At 33.1% G+C, this 19,067-nt stretch overlaps 1 protein-coding gene across 1 annotated transcript in view; it reads left to right on the top strand.

Annotated features, from left to right (window-relative positions):
• Rgk3 (Rad, Gem/Kir family member 3) overlaps positions 1-19,067 on the top strand; it is a 110,767-nt gene that overhangs the window by 16,551 nt on the left and 75,149 nt on the right. Inside the window, exon 2 of the mRNA XM_069062332.1 lies at positions 18,800-19,030. Coding sequence (XP_068918433.1) covers positions 18,800-19,030 — 231 coding nt within the window. The remainder of the gene's footprint in view (positions 1-18,799; positions 19,031-19,067) is intronic.

A 19,067-nucleotide genomic window follows, 5' to 3' on the forward strand; every position in this document is an offset into this window, starting at 1 on the left:
TACGTTAACCAATAAAATCAAAGAAAATCTTTCGTTGCTAGGTGACGGCTGCTCATTATTGACCTTGGTTAATAATGAAAATTATTATTAACCTTGGGAAAGAAATTCTACTTCTGGGGTCGGTTCGAGAGTCAATAATGACGCCTTCTGAGACTAGTAGTGAAAAAAATTATTTTGTCGGATGCGACGGATCCGAGTTGTCATTTCTAAACGATTGCTATGAAAATCGTCTACGTTAACCAGTGAAATGTTGAAACGTTGCTAGGTGACGGTTATTCATTATTAACCCTGGGTTACGAATATTTAGAATATATAACTCAAGAAGGAGAAATCATTAAAAATTTAAATAAAGGAGAATTTTATAAATATTTAGGTATTAATCAATCAAATCATATTCAACACTCAATTATAAAAGAAAATTAAGAAAAGCAATTTTATTTAAGAATTAAATCTATTTTAAAATCAAAACTAAACGGTAATAATTTAATTAAAGCAGTTAATACATATGCTGTTCCATTACTGACCTATTCTTTCGGTGTTATAAAATGGTCCAAAACTAATTTACAGAACATAAACATTAAAACTAGAGTTCTTTTTACCAAATTTAGTAAACACCATCCTAAATCTGCTATTGAAAGATTTAATTTACTACGCGAAAACGGTGGTAGGGGTTTTTCAAATCTAGAAATACTGCTAAAAAATCAAATTGCTTCACTAAAAAATTATTTCCTCAATAGAGCTCGTGATAACACCTTTTTCAATGCTTTGGTTTCAGCCGATAAAGGCTACACACCTTTAAATTTAAGTGATAATATAATTTCAGACATTGTTAAGCCAAATATACCTGACACAATAGCAACAGAAGTCTTTACATGGGAGATACTTTAAAGAACTGGAACAACCAGAAGTTAATATTCAGGCCTCTCATGCATGGCTTAAGAAATCAAACATTCACCCTGAGACGGAAGGTTTTATATTTGCAATACAAGATCATGTTATAAATACAAGAAATTATAAAAAACACATATGCGGTTTACAATCGATAATTGATAAATGTAGGATTTGCGGAACTGAAGGGGAAACAATTGAACACATCATTTCTTCTTGCACCGTTTTGGCTCAAAGCGAATATAAAAAACGTCACGATATATTCGCTAAAATTATACACATGAATTTAGCTGTTAAATTCAATTTATTAAAGAATACACAACCACATTATAGTTATACACCAGAAAGTTGTTTGGAAAATGACAGTTACAAGTTATATTTTGATAGAACAATTTTAACTGACATTCATATTAAGCATAACAGACCAGACAACAAAAATATGGCGGGTCGAGTGCCGTTAGTGTTAGTGAAAGAAAAACAAAATGGACGCACGTGGTCCGGACGACGGCTACTAATTTTCGAAATTAACAGATTACCAAAAAATGGACCTCCCGGGAGAAACTTAGGGATAACGCTTAAAATTAACAAATGGGCGGCGCTTCTTAAAGAAACAGCATGCAACAAAATGAAATCTACAACATAGATACCCTTACCACGTGGTCCTGGTCCCAAAAACAAAACACAAAAAAGGCAACGAACGTGGAATAAATTACCCAAGTGAATGAAAAACGTCGAATTCCTCACAGGGACACAAATATCTACTCGGGACGGTAGTGAAATTGATCAGATTTTACTTACAAATGTTAGAAACTGGATCGCTCTTCGCAAGGTCTGTTCGTTTCGAAAAACCAAACAAAAGTGACCTACCCCCATCAACCACCCGCGCGAGCCCGTTTTACCCCCGCTATATTTTCGCTCGCAGAGTTCACCACTCCCCAGGATTACCAACCCCATCGCTTAGTACCGAGTCTAGCCGCTAGTACTATGGCGCACTCTCGTGGCGGTACCGGTAATAAAAATTTAAATTTTAAACTAGGTCACTACAAAGTTGATTCTACTTTTCAAAGCAATTTAACTGCAAAGTGCGTTATGATAATAAAATAACAACCACTGAATTGTTAATTTTAGCCAAAATATATTTTTTAATAAAATGTTAGTTAATTAAGTGTTTGAAGCCACATTTAAAACCCAAAATAAGTTATTCCAGATTTATATGAACAAGTGAAATTGAGAGTTACGTTATAATAGTTGTCCCAGATTTATTTGAAGGTGACTGTACCTATTCAGAAAATGCAACCTTAAACTGAAAACAACCTAACCCAACACAAAAAGTGTCAATTTCCTTCAGGAAATGTAGTTACCACCGGGGTACTGCCAACAAAATCACCAGATGGTCATGGCCACCTCGGTCCCAAAAAGATCGCCAAACGACTAATATGAGTATATGACTGGTGAAATCTAGATCCAAACTGTGGAGTTAGACGATGAAGTTCTACAGAGTCTATCAGAACTGGCGGACTAAAATAATACGGTGAAAGCATCATCTTCTGGGAATAATTGGAAAAATATTTTAAAAAATTCATCCTCATCGAATTTTAAAATAAGAACGGTGTTAATTGACCAATCGCGTGTAGATATAAAATTACCTTAAAAAATTATATTTACACCAGAAAGTTGTTTGGAAAATGACAGTTACAAGTTATATTTTGATAGAACAATTTTAACTGACATTCATATTAAGCATAACAGACCAGACATTACAATTTTAAATAAACAACAAAAGCAAGCATATCTTTTAGATATAGCTGTTCCAAATTCACATAATCTCTTTTTAAAAATTTAAAAATTCTGGATTTAGATAACACATTGGTAGTTGAAATTCAAAAAGGTATATTATTATACTCATGTCACATCGTGAGGAAGTTCCTTAACATTGACACAGAACATAATACACAACAAAGTCAAAATGCGGAGGCGAGACGCCGGTAATTATGTTGATAAGCACTGCACTATTACTTGATAGTAATATCCGTAATAGTGTATGTACTCCGGCAAAATTGCCGTGCCGCCGGGTGGAGGTGGGATAGTGTAATACCGTGGGAGAGAAATTCTACTTCTGGGCTCGGTTCAGGAGTAAATAATGACGCCTTCTGAGACTAGTAGTGAAAAAAAAATTGAAGTACATACTGCTAATATTGACATGTGTATTTAACAACATTTTTATTGTCTTTCTCTCTAAATAATCTATGTTAGAAAATATATTTAGTGCTTAAGCAAAAGATAAAATTTCTCGTAGGTGTAATATATCCAACTATATTAAGAAAATTAATGTTACGAGCATATTTGCTATTGGTGTGTTACGTTAGACAGAGTGGCAGATAATCCTTCATTAATTACTTAACCCCGGTATACATACTTACGAGTATAGCCACCACACAAGTAGGAAATTCCGCGCGTAGACATAATAGAGAACCATACCCATTTAAGATTCTAAGGATCTAAGAGTTTCTTTTTGTCATTAAAAATGTATTTCAAAATAAAATTTAACAATCGCTTAATTTAGTATAAAATTAAAAAGTTGCATGAAAATTATACTCGTGGTTGCTTTCCGTTTTGCGATTTCATAAAAAAAACCGTACATATACAGGTCAGGTCTCAGAGTTGCGAAAAAGTTCTATAACTTGTTTGTTATTAAAGATATCAACTTTTTCTTTTTTTTTTAGATGATACCTACGCTTCTACTGCATATTAGGAGAATATTGCGGTATATATACAGGTGTCCCAATATTATAAAAATACTAAAGTTATGTTTTTTTTAGATGGAACCTACCCAGTTTGATTTTATTTTTGGATTCTATGCTAAATTATAGAGGTCGTTTTTACTTATCTGCCATCGTTTTTAATCTGTGGCGCTTTACTTTACCAGAATTTCGAATTGCAGGGTTCCGTTCGAAAATTCATACTATTGCGATCATTAAATTCTGTCATATAAAAAAAAATACTGTAAATCATGCTTTATTGAAATTGTCACACATGAATAATGAAATTGTTGTCAAATTTATCTACAATTTGTCAATATGAGCGATGACAAAATATTAAGTTTATACCGGGTGATCAAGAAGGACTGTTTAAGTTGGCAATACAATTAAGAACATTTTTTTATTTGGCTATTTACAACACTGCAACCGGATATGTTTTTTGGGTTTATTTGACAGATATCTGACGTAGCATTAACAACGACAAAATGGTAGGTTATGAGAGTAAAAATTAACGGCAAAAGAAATCAAAGTTGGAATTCGGAATAATAATCTAAAAATTAACTAAAGGAAATTCTCGAAGTGCTCCCCATTTTGCTCTAAACATAAATTAACTCTTCTCTCGAACAATTCACCAGCATGTTTAATTTAATTTGAAATGTCAAGTTTGACTTGTCACTGATGCGGCTGTCAGTGTGAAGCCATCAACAACCGGAAGTTACTCCAATTGTAACATTTAAAAATAAAAGTCAGTATCACCAACTTAAACAATCCTTCTTGATCACCCCGTAGTTTTTATTTACATATTTATTTTCAATTTTTTATTAATTACAACCTCGTTCTACTCCATTTGACCGATTTTCTAAACATCTTGAATGTTTTGTCGGTAAATCTGACATTTTCAAAATTGACACAACAATCAAAATTAAGGTTATTAATACATAAAGGTCGTTTTAGAATGTATGACAGCACGATGACACTAGTGTCCAAAATTTATTGATCGCGACCGTACCTTCCAAATCGTTGCGCATAAATTAAAATGATTGATGCTGTTTGATTCGTGAATGTTTGCCCCATCTGTTGAGTGTTTATTCAACAACCTGCTCAGTCGTAAATAGCTACTGTGATTTTTTAAACACAACAAAATAAAAATCTCAAAAACTCATTTTTTTCAAATAGCACCCCGTATTTATTATTGCACTGGTCGAAAGCTTTTTTGACAAGCTTTCGAACGGTATAGTATAGGGTTTGTATACAGGCTGTTTTCGAAGTTGAGGCGTTCCTTTTAACATGTGATAGTATGCGTTATTCTAAAGAGTTTTAGCCAAAATCTCCTTAGTAACATGTGTACGGCAATGAAGATAAAATAAGTTAATTTTTTTGAAATTTTTGAAACCGGTCCTGCTCAAATTTGCGCTGATTTGTTAGAAATTAGAATTGACAAAAAAAAAATCAAATGAGCATGGACGTTAATGAAAAATACTGTCAGAATTGTCATCTAATTAGTCGGATTGGCTTTATCATTACGAAAATAATGAGCTCACAGATAAGTTGCTAATGTATGGGCAATGTTATCACGGTATCAAAATGCAGCTGCGGCGTCTAGAGAGTACGCAGAACGATTTCCAGAAAGACACCATCCTGGGCCACGTCAGTTATTAATCTAGTACAGCGAAGAAATAGACAGGACCGGACTTAAAATTTTAGAAAACAAAAATATACAATCAATTATCTCCCTTAATACAAACATTTTACTAAGGAGATTTAGGCTAAAATTCTTAAGAATAATGTATTATAGTACCTCGTGTTACAAGGAACGCCCCAACTTCGAAAACACCACAGGGTGTTCGACTACAGAGTCGAATATGAAAATCTAGACATCTAGGGTGCTATCCTAAAATCACTAAATTGGGAGCAACTTTTCCTCTAAAGACAAGCTTGTCAAAATTTAACTTTGTAAGTTTTTGTAAGGTTAGAAAGATAAAGCGTTTGTGCGAAAAGGGGTGACCAAAATTCGGTGATCGTGCGCGTCTAGGTTTTTGCATCTGCAACCACGTTTAACACAGTTTTTTTCTTTTTTCTTTTAAACCAGACGTCTTTCAAGGACGAGTTTCTCCTCACAGCATTTTTTATTGACGATCAATTTTTTGATATAAATCTTAAGTTATTCAACATTTTAAAAAGGTATGTAAAAGTTACGTTTTTAAGACTTGGGTTATTCCATTATAATTAAAGGGATTTTACTTTTCACCGTCTAAAATATCTGCATTTTAAATTTCACAAAAATCCGTTGGAAAATTACCGAGATATTAGGCTCGAAAATCTTAGCTGAGACACCTGTATACCTCAATATTTTCATAATGTGCAGTAGAAGTGTAGCTATCATCTAGAAAAAAGGAAAATTTGATATTTTTACAAGATCAAAGCTGCATCTTTTGAGCCCGCATATGTTCAAATCTATTAGATATATAATTTATTAATTAGTTTTCTCATTATTTTCTAACATGAATTGGCATTGGCCCATTGAGTTGTTCCGCGAATTTTGGGGCACCCAGTATATACAAAAAACGCCCCAACTTATATCTCTCTTATTTAAAATCCGATTTCAACAAGGGATACGTCAAATTAAAGGGTTCAAAAAGTACTATAAACTGGATATAAAATGTTGCCCTTAGCAAACCTACCTTGCAAGGGTCAATTTTATTTTTTTAAATAGCAACATACAATTTTTTTGGTACAGTTAGATTCATTATGTTTTTCTGAGTTCAAAAATATAGCACACCCTGTATATTTAAATGTCATTCTAATTTTTAATCTATTAGGAGCAAGTAGAACTTTATTCGTAACAGGCCATGAATGATTTATCAAGACATTTTTGTAGCCATAGTCAAAAAAATTACCATCACGAATGTAATTCGGCGTGACTATTTTTTAAACTATGTCAAATCTCAAAAGCGAAATATGATTGGTACTCCATAATGGCGACGGTGCTGAATTTTTAATGTTTGTATTGAGACAAATGGCTACGCTACCTTAACAACGAAAAAATTGTCACGGTAATTAGCTACTAGCAAATAGTCAGTGTAATTTTGATGCTATTGGTCCATTTGAAATTTTTCCTCATTACGATTGGCTGAGAGGACTGTTTAAAAAATAATCTCGTCGAATTACGCGTTTTTCTAGATTATTTCATTCATCATCATTTTCGACCAATCTTAAGCCTTTATTTTTTGGATTATAGTGATAATTCGATAATTCGTCAAGTAGGTTTCTCAGATGTTTTCAATCCTATTGCTAAAGTACCTAATAAAATAAATACTGTTGTCAAATGGTACTATTTAATTCATGAAATAATCAATCGAATTACACTCTAGCTCTTGAAATGATCTGTTTTAATACTCAAGCTCTCAAAAGGTAACCACTCGTGTCACTTTGACATAATTTCCCTCCACCTTCGGTGTCGAGAAATTAATACTGTCAAAGTGACACTCGTTGTTACCTAGGGGAGCGCTCGTGTTAAAAATCGATCATTTCAGAGCTCTCCTGGAATTACAACCGATAATTTTCTGTTCGAATTTGACTCAAAAAATTCTCAGCTAGCAGTTTTTCTTGAAAACAGAAAATTATCGGCAATTTGTCATGCCCGAGGGGTATTAGGAGGACTATTTCCCGAACAAAATTTACCCAAATATATATGTTATTTTTATGAAAAAGTAGCAAGCAAAAATAAAATTCGGTATTTGGACCACAAAGTTTTTTATGAAGAAGAATGATCTCGTGCAAATTATCGCCTAATTTGGCTCCAATTGGATGATTTTTGAAAATTTAAGCGATTTGATTGGCTTAAATATTGTGAGGGAAGTAGTCCAATAAAAAAAGTTCTTGTGTACTAATTACAGTTGATAAATAATGTAAATTGAAGATTATCGTTCAAAGTAATTTAAATAATAATATGTTATTAATTTAAATTTCTTAAAACGAAAAAATTCAAACAATGATTTTATTTTAAAAATTGGCAAGTCACCAACTGAATGAAATTAAGCGAAACTAAGCTTGAAACGTATCAAAAGTTTATAATTTATATGGGAATTTACATTATTTTTCTTCTGAAATTATACGATTCAGATACATTTTTAGGATGGGGATAAAAATAACTTTGCACTTAAACTGATCCGTGGTGGTATTGTTTATTGAGTACACACAGAAACAGAACACTAGTGTTACCGCTCAGAGAAAATGTTTGCAAATATTTATACTAATAATAGACAACCATGTGAGCGTTTGGAAGTGTAGTTCAAATCGTAAGCTGCGTTAAGTTCCTTGAACTAATATTTTTGGAAACAGTTATCGAAACTGTTTTTAGACTGTATTACTGTATAAAAGGTTTATCTTTTTTTGTGTTTTAATAGTTTATTTTTGATATTAAAATATAATACTTTTTTTATTATCATTGCCGAAATATTACAATTGTGTTTGCTAAAATGGTATGCATGGAATATGCATATTATTAGATAATAAAAAAGAAAGAGTAATTTATAACAAAAGAATCATATGAGTTAGCTAGTAATTTTTAATGATCATTAAAAACGTAGCACAAATACAGCTTATGCGTGTAACTGTAATCTCAATGTAAAAATACTAAAAATAGTTTCGTTCCAAATTTTGCCTCAAATTTGTTTCCTGTTTTTAAAGATTTTTATTTAATGTTGCCATACACATACGAGTATTTTCAAATAAGGAAGAATCTTAAACACATAATTGGAATATTTTTCGAAATATGTATTATCTTAATCTTAATATATTATGTACAGGTTCTCATAAATGATTCATGCATCAGATGTGCTGTGACTCCATGTATCTGTGTCATGGAGACGCAGACTTTTTGTGACACGAATCATCTATGAAAACCCGGTAGAAGACAAGATTTCTATACACATATGTAGGTAGGTATCACTTGTCCACCTATAACTAAAAAATTGCTGAACAGATTTCGATGGTGTTTGTACTAATCGAGAATTGGCCAGCTCAAATTTAACAAAAACCATTCGTCACTTGCGAGGGTGCTGAATAGTAACGAAAAAGATTAACCAAAATAGTAAATGCAATTACATTTATGTTTCACTTGTTTTTTATACCTTGACAACGAGATATATTAAGTAGGCTATAATGCCCTAGGGCGTATAAATCATAATGCCCGCTTATTACGCCCGCTCAAACAAGTCGTCATAGATACGAGCCACCGCAAACTAGGAAATTTAGCAAAATCAAGTTCACAATTTATAAATTTTTTAAATGTTCACAAATTCAAATGCAGTGAAACATAAAACGTTGTATGCACCACGGGCATTACTCGATGTTTATGCTCTCGGGCAACTTAAAAACTCTCGGGCCTGGCGGCCCTCGACCTTTTAAACACGTTGCCCTCGAATTATTTTCTAATTTATTCTATTTTAGTCAATAATCGACTTTATACGCCCCTAAATGAGGGCATAAATTGGCCTTTATGGCACAGATCTGTCAAAAATCTGCCAAGCAACGGTTGGTTTAACCATTCAAACAATGGTATCAAACATTATTTTATTAAAGAAAATCATACATTATATACACAGTAACCCTAACTACATCAAAATAGCTAACTAAATTTGCATGGACACAACTTTTAGTTGATTTCCTTTAAGGAATACTAAATATTTGTTTGAATCTTTTAGAAATTATAAAATAGAATAAAACGTATGTACCACGGGCATAATTGTCGATTATGGCCTTAATACATAAATAACTATAGTTTCGCACTTGTAAACATCAGTTTATCAAGTCACTGTATTCACCTTGAAAATGTCTCTTAACTGGCTAGCCTGTAAAATCTTACACCCGTGCTCATATAAGTTTCCAAAGCAATACGTGTAAAGCTCATACGATTTTTTTTCAAATACCGGAATTTTTAATATTTAGTTTCCAGTTTGTATAACTATTTACAAGTGAGGAACAAATAAAATATTCAACAATACACGCAAGGTAACGGGTTTTACCGGCCCCAGAAGGTGATAGACTCGTCTACGACTCGCCAGTCATATTCTTCTGTCCGCCAGTAAAAACCCCTATAACATTACACATGATCTCTTTTGAGATTTTTGATTTGACCTTTTGACAGCCTTATAACGTTATAACAAAGAAATTAATTAGACATTTTCAAGATCAAGATGTCCACGAACCGACGCCAGGTCAACATCTAGTTACTTGTATTTTCACACACACAAAATGTTAGTATCGATTAAAAAAATTTGGGAAACCCATCGTAACTGATGTCTAAGTGTTGAAACATATGTAGAAACATTCAATGTAAATAATTACGTCGCATCAAAACACAAAAGTTTAAGTAAGATTTTGATTATATGCAAGGTTTCCAAGCATCGGACATTAACATTTCATTACATTATTAACAATTTCATTTGTTTTTTAAATAAAATTGCAAAAGCGAAGCCACAACCAAACGCACCACCAAATTTTACGTAAAATGTAAATTTAAATTATAACGTAGGTAAGTAGGTATATCATATTTAATTAGAGACAAAATAAAGAATGTACTGTCGCGAGCAAAAAAAAACTGGTTGTCAAAATCATGTTTTGACGCAATGGAAAATGCTCCATTGTAAAACGGTCGTAAATATCATTACCTATCATCAATTTTGTATGACATTCATTGTCATTTTTTGACGCTTTGTTGAAATGGGTATAATCAGGCAGGGAAATGTTTTAATTCGTGACAATCTAACCAAATTGTGTAATGACATTGACGACCAGAATTTTTGATCACGACAGTATATACCTTTATCTTTGTAATTACGCAAAACTTGTTGCTTAGATGGGGCGAAAAAAACTGTCATGACAAAATTGTGATCGTTTTGTCAGTTGTTGATAGTTCGTCGAAACAAATTATTGCCACATACAGTGACGGCCATTAATTTGAAAACACCAAGATTTTTCTATTGTAAATTGTTTGTCACTTTGACAATGTTATTGACATATCAATTTCGGCTGCGACAGTCTGTTGAATGCGCTCAAGGATGACATGAGTGACATGAATTCATGACATAATGCTTACACTATCAAATATTAGAAATATCCAGTAAACTAGATTAGGCCGGTGTTTCCAAATTAATGGTCGCCATACAGCTGAATTAAAAAAAAAAAAACGGGAAATGAAAATTTTCCTAACGTAAATTTGGTGTTAAATATTTGTCAGTTGATTGTTTACTTGACAGTACCTATCAAAATTTTTTCTACCAATTTACACGAACTTTTACAATGTCTCATTTAAGCGAAATACCGGGTGATCAAGGACTGTTAAAGTTGGCAGTACAATTAAGAAAATTTTTTAATTCGATTATTTATAACACTGCAACTGGATATGTTTTGTTGGTTTCTTTGACAAATATCTGATATAGGTATAGCATTAACAACGACAAGCCACCAACAGCCGGAAGTTACTCTTGTTATACGATTTAAAATACGATCCAGTGTTACCAACTTAAACAGTCCTTCTTGATCACCCCGTAGATACAGGTAGAATAGTCTCCCACCTAGAAAATGATAGGACAATTTTGAATGTATAGCGCTAGAATTTGAAGTTTGAAAAAGCAGTAAGTATATGGAGAATTAAAAAAAAATGGGAAAACGAAAGGTAGGTTCGGGTCGGCCTAAAGCTTCAAATGAACAAAAAGATGAGGGATTGATAAACTTGGGTAACATACACATTTGGCATTTTTAATCTGACTGAAATTAAATGTTTTGAAGGAAATAGTCAAAATAATAAAGTTTAACGTGAAAAGTGGTATACTGGGTGCCCCAAAATTCGCGGAACAACTCGATGGGACAATGTCAACCCATATTAGAATATGGGGGCTCAAAAGGTGCAGCTTTGATCTCGTTTATTTTAAATATTAAAAAAGATTTTTTTGTTTGACACTGTCAGAATTTGAGAATTTTCTCCTATGTGAACGGATTTTGATAAATGTCACAACTTGTCAAAACGAAACGTCAAGCTAATTTTAAAGGTTTTAAGCGATTTGGAGCCTTTAAGGGGCTCGTCGAACAAAAAAACGTTGTATTCAACTCGTTCGTGTGTAAATTGGGTCTTTTTTGGCACGCGTGGGCCATTTTAAAACGCGTCTGTTTAGTAAGTTAACAACGAAACCGACAAAACCGAGTAAACCGACTTAAAACAAATAAATTTAACCAAGTATTTTAATTGCCCGAAAAATTTTGTATCGTTTATTTCTGGTGTTTATTTGGTGCATAATAAGAAAGTGAACGTTCACATAATCGACAGCAACAGGGTGATGAAGAAATGTCAGCCAAAGTGATGTATAATGTCTAATACGCCGCCGGACATCGCAGATGATAATTGCAATAATTATTGTCTTGGCACCATAAATTATTTAAATAAGTAATTGTATTACAAATAGTAAATTTCTCGTTTTATTGGCAAGGTGATAAAAAATACTATAAAAATTGCTAATATGTATTAATAAATGTATCTACATACATATTTGAAAAAAGTAGATACAAAATAAATTTGTTCGATACCTTCCTAGAAAGTGGGTCTGCATCCATGGTTACCAGTGGGTGAAGGTTTCACGCATAATTGAAGTTCGATTTTATGAAAAAGAATTTGTATATTGAAAATAATTACATACCAATAATAACATTGACACAGAACATAATACACAACCAAGTCAAAATGCGGAGGCCAGACGCCGGTAATTATGTTGATACGCACTGCACTATTACTTGATAGTAATATCCGTAATAGTGTATGTACTCCGGCAAAATTGCCGTGCCGCCGGGTGGAGGTGGGATAGTAAATAACTATAACAATTCATCATTTTACATAATTTATCACAACGACAGCCACCGAATATGCCCATCATCAATACAACTATCTGAAGGATCCACTCTTGGTCCGCCGCTTCCAGTAAAAACTTGCAAACATCGTTTCGTGAACAAGTTGCAGCTTTTTTCGGCTGATACTTTCTACATTTTGTTTTCAAAAAGGAGGTGAGACTGCTGAACCTGTACCATTTATTATTGTATATTAAAACGACTAATAGCTTATTAAAAAACCTCTTACCTGGAGATGTCAACGTTTTGAAATACAAACAGTGTAGCTACTCTTCAACATTGAATATCACGACCACGCTGATGCTGCTTCTATATTTTTAAAATATGCCATCACATTTTCGTCTTTTCCCTTGATCCGTTTCTCGGTCTGCCATTGTGTATCGTAATTTTGATTTCGTAGGCACCGATTGGTACTTCGCGGCACTTGCCTCGTCCAGGACATCATTAGGAACATAGAATTCTTCAACATTCATTTCCACAACGTGAACACAATCACTTTATTGACTTTATAAAATTTTGTTTACTTTGAATTTTATATTTTTCCATAACAACAGATCTCTCCGAAAATGTGATTTATTTATTTTATTTAAAATTTTGAATGTAAAGTTACAGACTCATTTTCCAAGGAGGTATCTAAGGTATCGAACAAAACCAAATACAGCACTCGAGAGTAAGGCCGTTTTTGTTCACTTGAATTGCATGGTCCACTCCGCTGTGCCTCGTGGCCGAACATGCAATTCGCGTGAACAAAAGCTTTACCTTCCTCTCTCGTAGTGTAAATAACTATTGTACTTTTTCCAATGATGTCTTTTGATTTGTAGTTCGTGCCGTCGCCTAAAAAATTTAATGTGCACCTCGACCAAAAAGTGCCTTTTGTCCTCGTCTGTTTTAAAATCTCGGTAGCACCTCGACTAGAAAACCCAGACTCGGACGAAAAAGATGCACTTTTTGGCCTTGATACACAAATAACTATTTTGTATATGCTCTCAAAAATGAGTCCCTAAAAACTTTTGAGGATCATTTAGGTAAATAAAGCATGTTTCAATACAACCATTAAACGCAAATTTCTATTATAGCATTTAAAATCCGTGTCGTAATAGCTTTTATATAGACCCAAAGTAGAAAAAAAGTTTTTGCAGACTCATCTGCTGTTCAGCAACAACGATTCGCGCGCAAAAACTGTACATACATATTTTAAGTACTTGTAACAAAAATAACTATTAAAACATTAACTTGCGTAATCATTGAAAGAGTTGATTTTAATCCTAGGAGGTAAAACTGTTGCCTTAGTAACGCGTAATTTTTTGTACAGTTTCAAAAACATCAACTTTATGGCCGGTTGCACCGCACTTTTAATCCAGTGATAAATCTTAAGTATTATTTAATTTGACAAGTTTGTTTGCACCGCACTTTAAATAACCTTTAATCTTAGTTTAGTAAAGTAGCCAAAATCGGCGAATTAAGGGGAAGAATACGCCAGCGGTGAGAGCCAAATTCTAATTTTCATATTTAGCGCTCTTCACGAAATGCTGTGTTCGGTATAAAATTTTTCTACGTCGTGTTGGCTTCTCTGGTACCTTCTCATAATCAGTTTACAACAGGGCAACGACAGTTTTGTCACCAGTTTTACGACACTTGAAAGAACAAGTGGTGCCCAACTGCCAGACAACTTATGTATTCTTTATTTTGCGGATATATGGCATAATAATAGGTAATAGTGTAACGTTTTCACACTCCGTGGATCGACGATTTAAAGAAACTCAATTAACTTATTTAACGCTTTATTTAACACCTCTAAGTTACACTAGTTCGCTCTGGATCTCAAATGTCGCTAAATTCTGAAAATATTTTCTAATAATTAAAATACATTAGGTCAAAACTATAACCTTTCAGCCCGTATGATTTTGAGATTAAAAAAGATAGATATTAAAAAAAAAAATTAACATTGGCTATTACTAGTGTCAGTAAAATTAAACTGGACGAAGGAAGTACTTTGCATGTCTGGATGGAGGCTGCAATTGAAAGTTTTAAAACAAATACCCTTCAATTTGATGTTGAGGGAAAATAAGCATAAATATAATTTTTTTATCACTGTTCAATCGTTTCCTCTCTCTACCCCAACTTAGTGGTGCCGGACCCTTCTGGCTACTCCGGCTACCCGTAACTATGAGCCCTGTACCGCTAATTGTTTTTAAAAATACATTCACCTTCCTCTAAATAATATTTTCTATTTTCACTTACAATACCCCGAGTGTGTTGATTGTTCCGCTCGAACTAATTAATCACGTTTTTGACAATCACGAGAACAAAATTCCCGGATTCTATCAACATACGAGTGGTCTTCGATAAGAAAATTGCATGACATCACGATTTCAAGAAAAAACTCAAATTTAATAAAGCAAAGAGAGAAATTTAAAAATCAGGGGTTAGTTCTTGTGAAAAAATTTTCCACTTATTATTAATTTTAGAGTAGTCAAAACATTTTCGGAATTTTTATGTGTTGCTATGGTAATCTTATTAAATACTAAATTCAGATTGGTTCTTCCATAGTGTCATGCAATTTTCAGTACTAATACATACAACGAGAGGGTACGAAATTGCCGGAAATTTTCGATCTCATTATACGAATATTTGTTTCGACGACAAATTGTTTAAGAAACAAATACGAGTAAAATGTGGAGCAAAATTTCCGGTAATTTCGTACCACCGAGCTGTATTCGGCATGACAATTCCATGAATTTTTTTAATTTATACGTAGTCTTTATGACTCTCAAAGCGTTAGTTAACTTAGTTGAAAACAACAAAAATTTTACTGTGCATCAAAAATGAGTTTAGCAAAATTCGAGGAAGGAGGAGAAAATGACAGTGATAATTCTAGGAAAAATTTCTGAAGTGTTATTATTACGCTTTATTACGAATATCAACTGTTCACAGTCAATGCTCTATCAAATCAAGCTAAAAGTAAATGCAGAACGTAGATGCAGAAACTTTTTTCTTGTAAATTTCATTACGCTCCTAGTTTTACTCTACCTGAACGCAAATTCCAGGATGCAATAAACATTTCGAGTGCGACCCCGTCCAACACAGTCGAGGCGCCAGGCCTTTGACGGAGACAACACGCGAAGGATAGAATGCTGATAGCTGCATTTTCACTCCGTACAATCAAATTTTGTCAAGGAATTACAACGATTGTAATTAGTTAATTACTCAACAAATTTGAAATTTCACAAACACTTCATCAACACATCAATCGATACATCTTGATTATTCTTGTTCTCATCTGAATAAAGTCCTGTTCAGAAAAATATTCTGAAGTAAGGCGATTTCTTATTTTTTTTTTTTTTGGGAAAACTAAGGCCGTCTTGAACATTGTGAATATCAAGAGCCTTCAATCTACACTAGTTTTATGGCATATATTTTTTTCAGGAAAATTTATTAATTAGTTTGGCCACAATTTGTCGACAAAAATCGCCTTAATTTGGCTCTCACCACTGGCGTATTCTTCCCCTTAACCCTTAAATAGAGTTTATGTAATGTCATTAATGTCAATGTGACTTCAAATTTAAAATCAACATGGAAGATTTTGATGACTTCTTGGAGATCATAGATTTTGGTTTTCCACGGTTTCAGTTCACAAGGTCTGATCGTTTTCATGAACTGGATAAATTTACATTTTATTCGACGTTCAATCTCACAAAAGCAAGTGTTTTACATTTTTTGATTTTAATTGAAGAGGAAATAGAATTTCCTGCTGATATGTAAGTTGTTATAAGATATTTCGCAATTGTTTAATAAAAGCACATTTTACTTTAATTTTATTTACTTCTAATTCCGCTGGTTCCAATGTAGCATCACAATCAAACTCATTTGTAAGTCCTTGTACAGTTTTTTTGTTAACGCTGCTCAAGATCAATTCACTACTTGAATTCCCTTTATTGTTCTTTTTGGATTCTCCACCAGTCTTGTGTGTTTCCTTATTTTCTTTAGCAGCCGTTTTTCTTGTTTGTTGGATACAAAAATCTGTGTAGCGGGGGTTTTGACTATTAAAATCCTTGGCAATTTTCGACCAACACTTACTTTTTTCCTCCGAACTAACCACGTCTGTTTTTTGATTCGCTATGATACTCTTGTACTTATGTTCTTATGTACAATACTCAAAAGAAGCGTTTTTTCCTCCGGGGAATAATTCGGACAACGTTTTCTCTTCATTTTTGTCTCGTTTTTCATCATTTTATAAAATGGAAATCATTAATTTTCGAACTTCTCACAAATTGTTTACAATTTATTCTGACTTTTTCCACTTTTTCTTGAAATTGTCAACTTTGAAACTGTCAAATAGTAGCGCCTCTAGCGGAATTCTTCTTCCGTTGTCAAGGGGTTTGTTTACAATTCGATTATTAGTGTTTAAATTAATTAATTAATCATGTTTACTTAAACAGACTTTAAAATATGCGGTGCAATGAAACAAATTTTAATACACCCTTAAGTTTAAATCTCGTTTTAGTTAATATATGATTAACGAAAATGCGGTGCAACCGGCCATTAGTGACATAAAACGGTATTAAAAGTAACCTTTTTTAAGGCGGTTGGAGAAAAACTCTTTTTTCGGCCTCCGCCTTGAAAAACTGATTTTCTATTCGTCTAAATACTCTAAATCCTTTGGAAAATAGCATTCCCTTGCCTAGGCAAGAAAATCGAAAGAGGAATTTTAAATGAAAGATTTTAGATTGGCAGCAGAAAATGTCAATGTCATGTGGAATTTTTGTACAATTTTTAAAGTGTGAAATATTGATGTCGGGCAAATTTATATCCTTTATGGCAAGCTGTACATTGTGTATAACAGTAGGGACCGAAGGGGGTATCAAGCGATGGTCCTTTATGTTGCCAATGGAAGAAAAATAAATTCCCTATCCGGTAATATTTTAACAAAAATTATACCTGACACTATAGCAAATATAAAACAGAAGTCTTTACATGGGAGATTCTTTAAAGAACTGGAACAACCAGAAGTTAATGTTCAGGCCTCTCATGCATGGCTTAAGAAATCAAATATTCACCCTGAGACGGAGGGTTTTATATTTGCAATACAAGATCGTGTTATAAATACAAGAAATTATAAAAAACACATATGCGGTTTACAATCAATAATTGATAAATGTAGGATTTGCGGAACTGAAGGGGAAACAATTGAACACATCATTTCTTCTTGCACCGTTTTGGCTCAAAGCGAATATAAAAAACATCACGATATATTCGCTAAAATTATACACATGAATTTAGCTGTTAAATTCAATTTATTAAAGAATACACAACCACATTATAGTTATAGACCAGAAAGTTGTTTGGAAAATGACAGTTACAAGTCATATTTTGATAGAACAATTTTAACTGACATTCATATTAAGCATAACAGACCAGACATTATTATTTTAAATAAACAACAAAAGCAAGCATATCTTTTAGATATAGCTGTTCCAAATTCACACAATATAACACAGACATATAACACAAAAATTAATAACTATTTAGAGCTCTCCGTTGCTATGATAAATCTTTGGTGTTTAGAAAAAATTTCGATTTTACCACTTGTAATTGTAACGGGAATAGTACCGCAATCTCTTTTTAAAAATTTAAAAATTCTGGATTTAGATAACACATTGGTAGTTGAAATTCAAAAAGGTATATTATTACTCATGTCACATCGTGAGGAAGTTCCTTAACATTGACACAGAACATAATACACAACAAAGTCAAAATGCGAAGGCGAGACGCCGGTAATTATGTTGATAAGCACTGCACTATTACTTGATAGTAATATCCGTAATAGTGTATGTACTCCGGCAAAATTGCCGTGCCGCCGGGTGGAGGTGGGATAGTAGTATTATATTTTGCTTTAAACAAATTGTCGACCGAAAAATTGTTGTGTATTACACGGCTAGAAAATGTTTTGCAAGTGGTCGCACTTGTAGCGCCTCGGCTGACGCCTCTGCTTCACAAACCGTGCTTGTACTTGCACTTGCAAAATGGCATCTTCTAGCCTTGTGATACAAATAACTATTTTCAATGTTTTAATTGTCGCAAAAAAAAAATCCAACAATAATTAATACGAGAATTTTCTCGTATTAATTATTGTTGGAATTGTTGCTCAATACAAAAACAAAAATTTTCTTTGTTACACATCGTGTTTCTTTTTTAATGAAAAAAGTAGATTTAATCTTGATTTAATTTTAATTATAGCTTTATCTATTTTTTAGGAATAGTAAATAGAGGAGATTCATTTAGAAGAAGACGATCAAGAAGTAATAGTTTATGCCCGCCAACTTTAACGGGTGCAACACCTCCTCCTCTTTTGAATGAATTCGAACACCCTGTACCAGTTTCCAATTACATAGTTGCATTACTTGGTGCTCAAGGTGTTGGCAAGACTGCACTTATTAGTCAATTCATGACTTCAGAATGCATAAATGCCTATGATCGTCAAAAAGGTAAGATAAGTTTATAGGTTAAATTTTACATAATATA

This window comes from Tenebrio molitor, chromosome 1 (genome assembly GCF_963966145.1).
Source record: "Tenebrio molitor chromosome 1, icTenMoli1.1, whole genome shotgun sequence".
Lineage (NCBI taxonomy): Eukaryota > Metazoa > Arthropoda > Insecta > Coleoptera > Tenebrionidae > Tenebrio > Tenebrio molitor.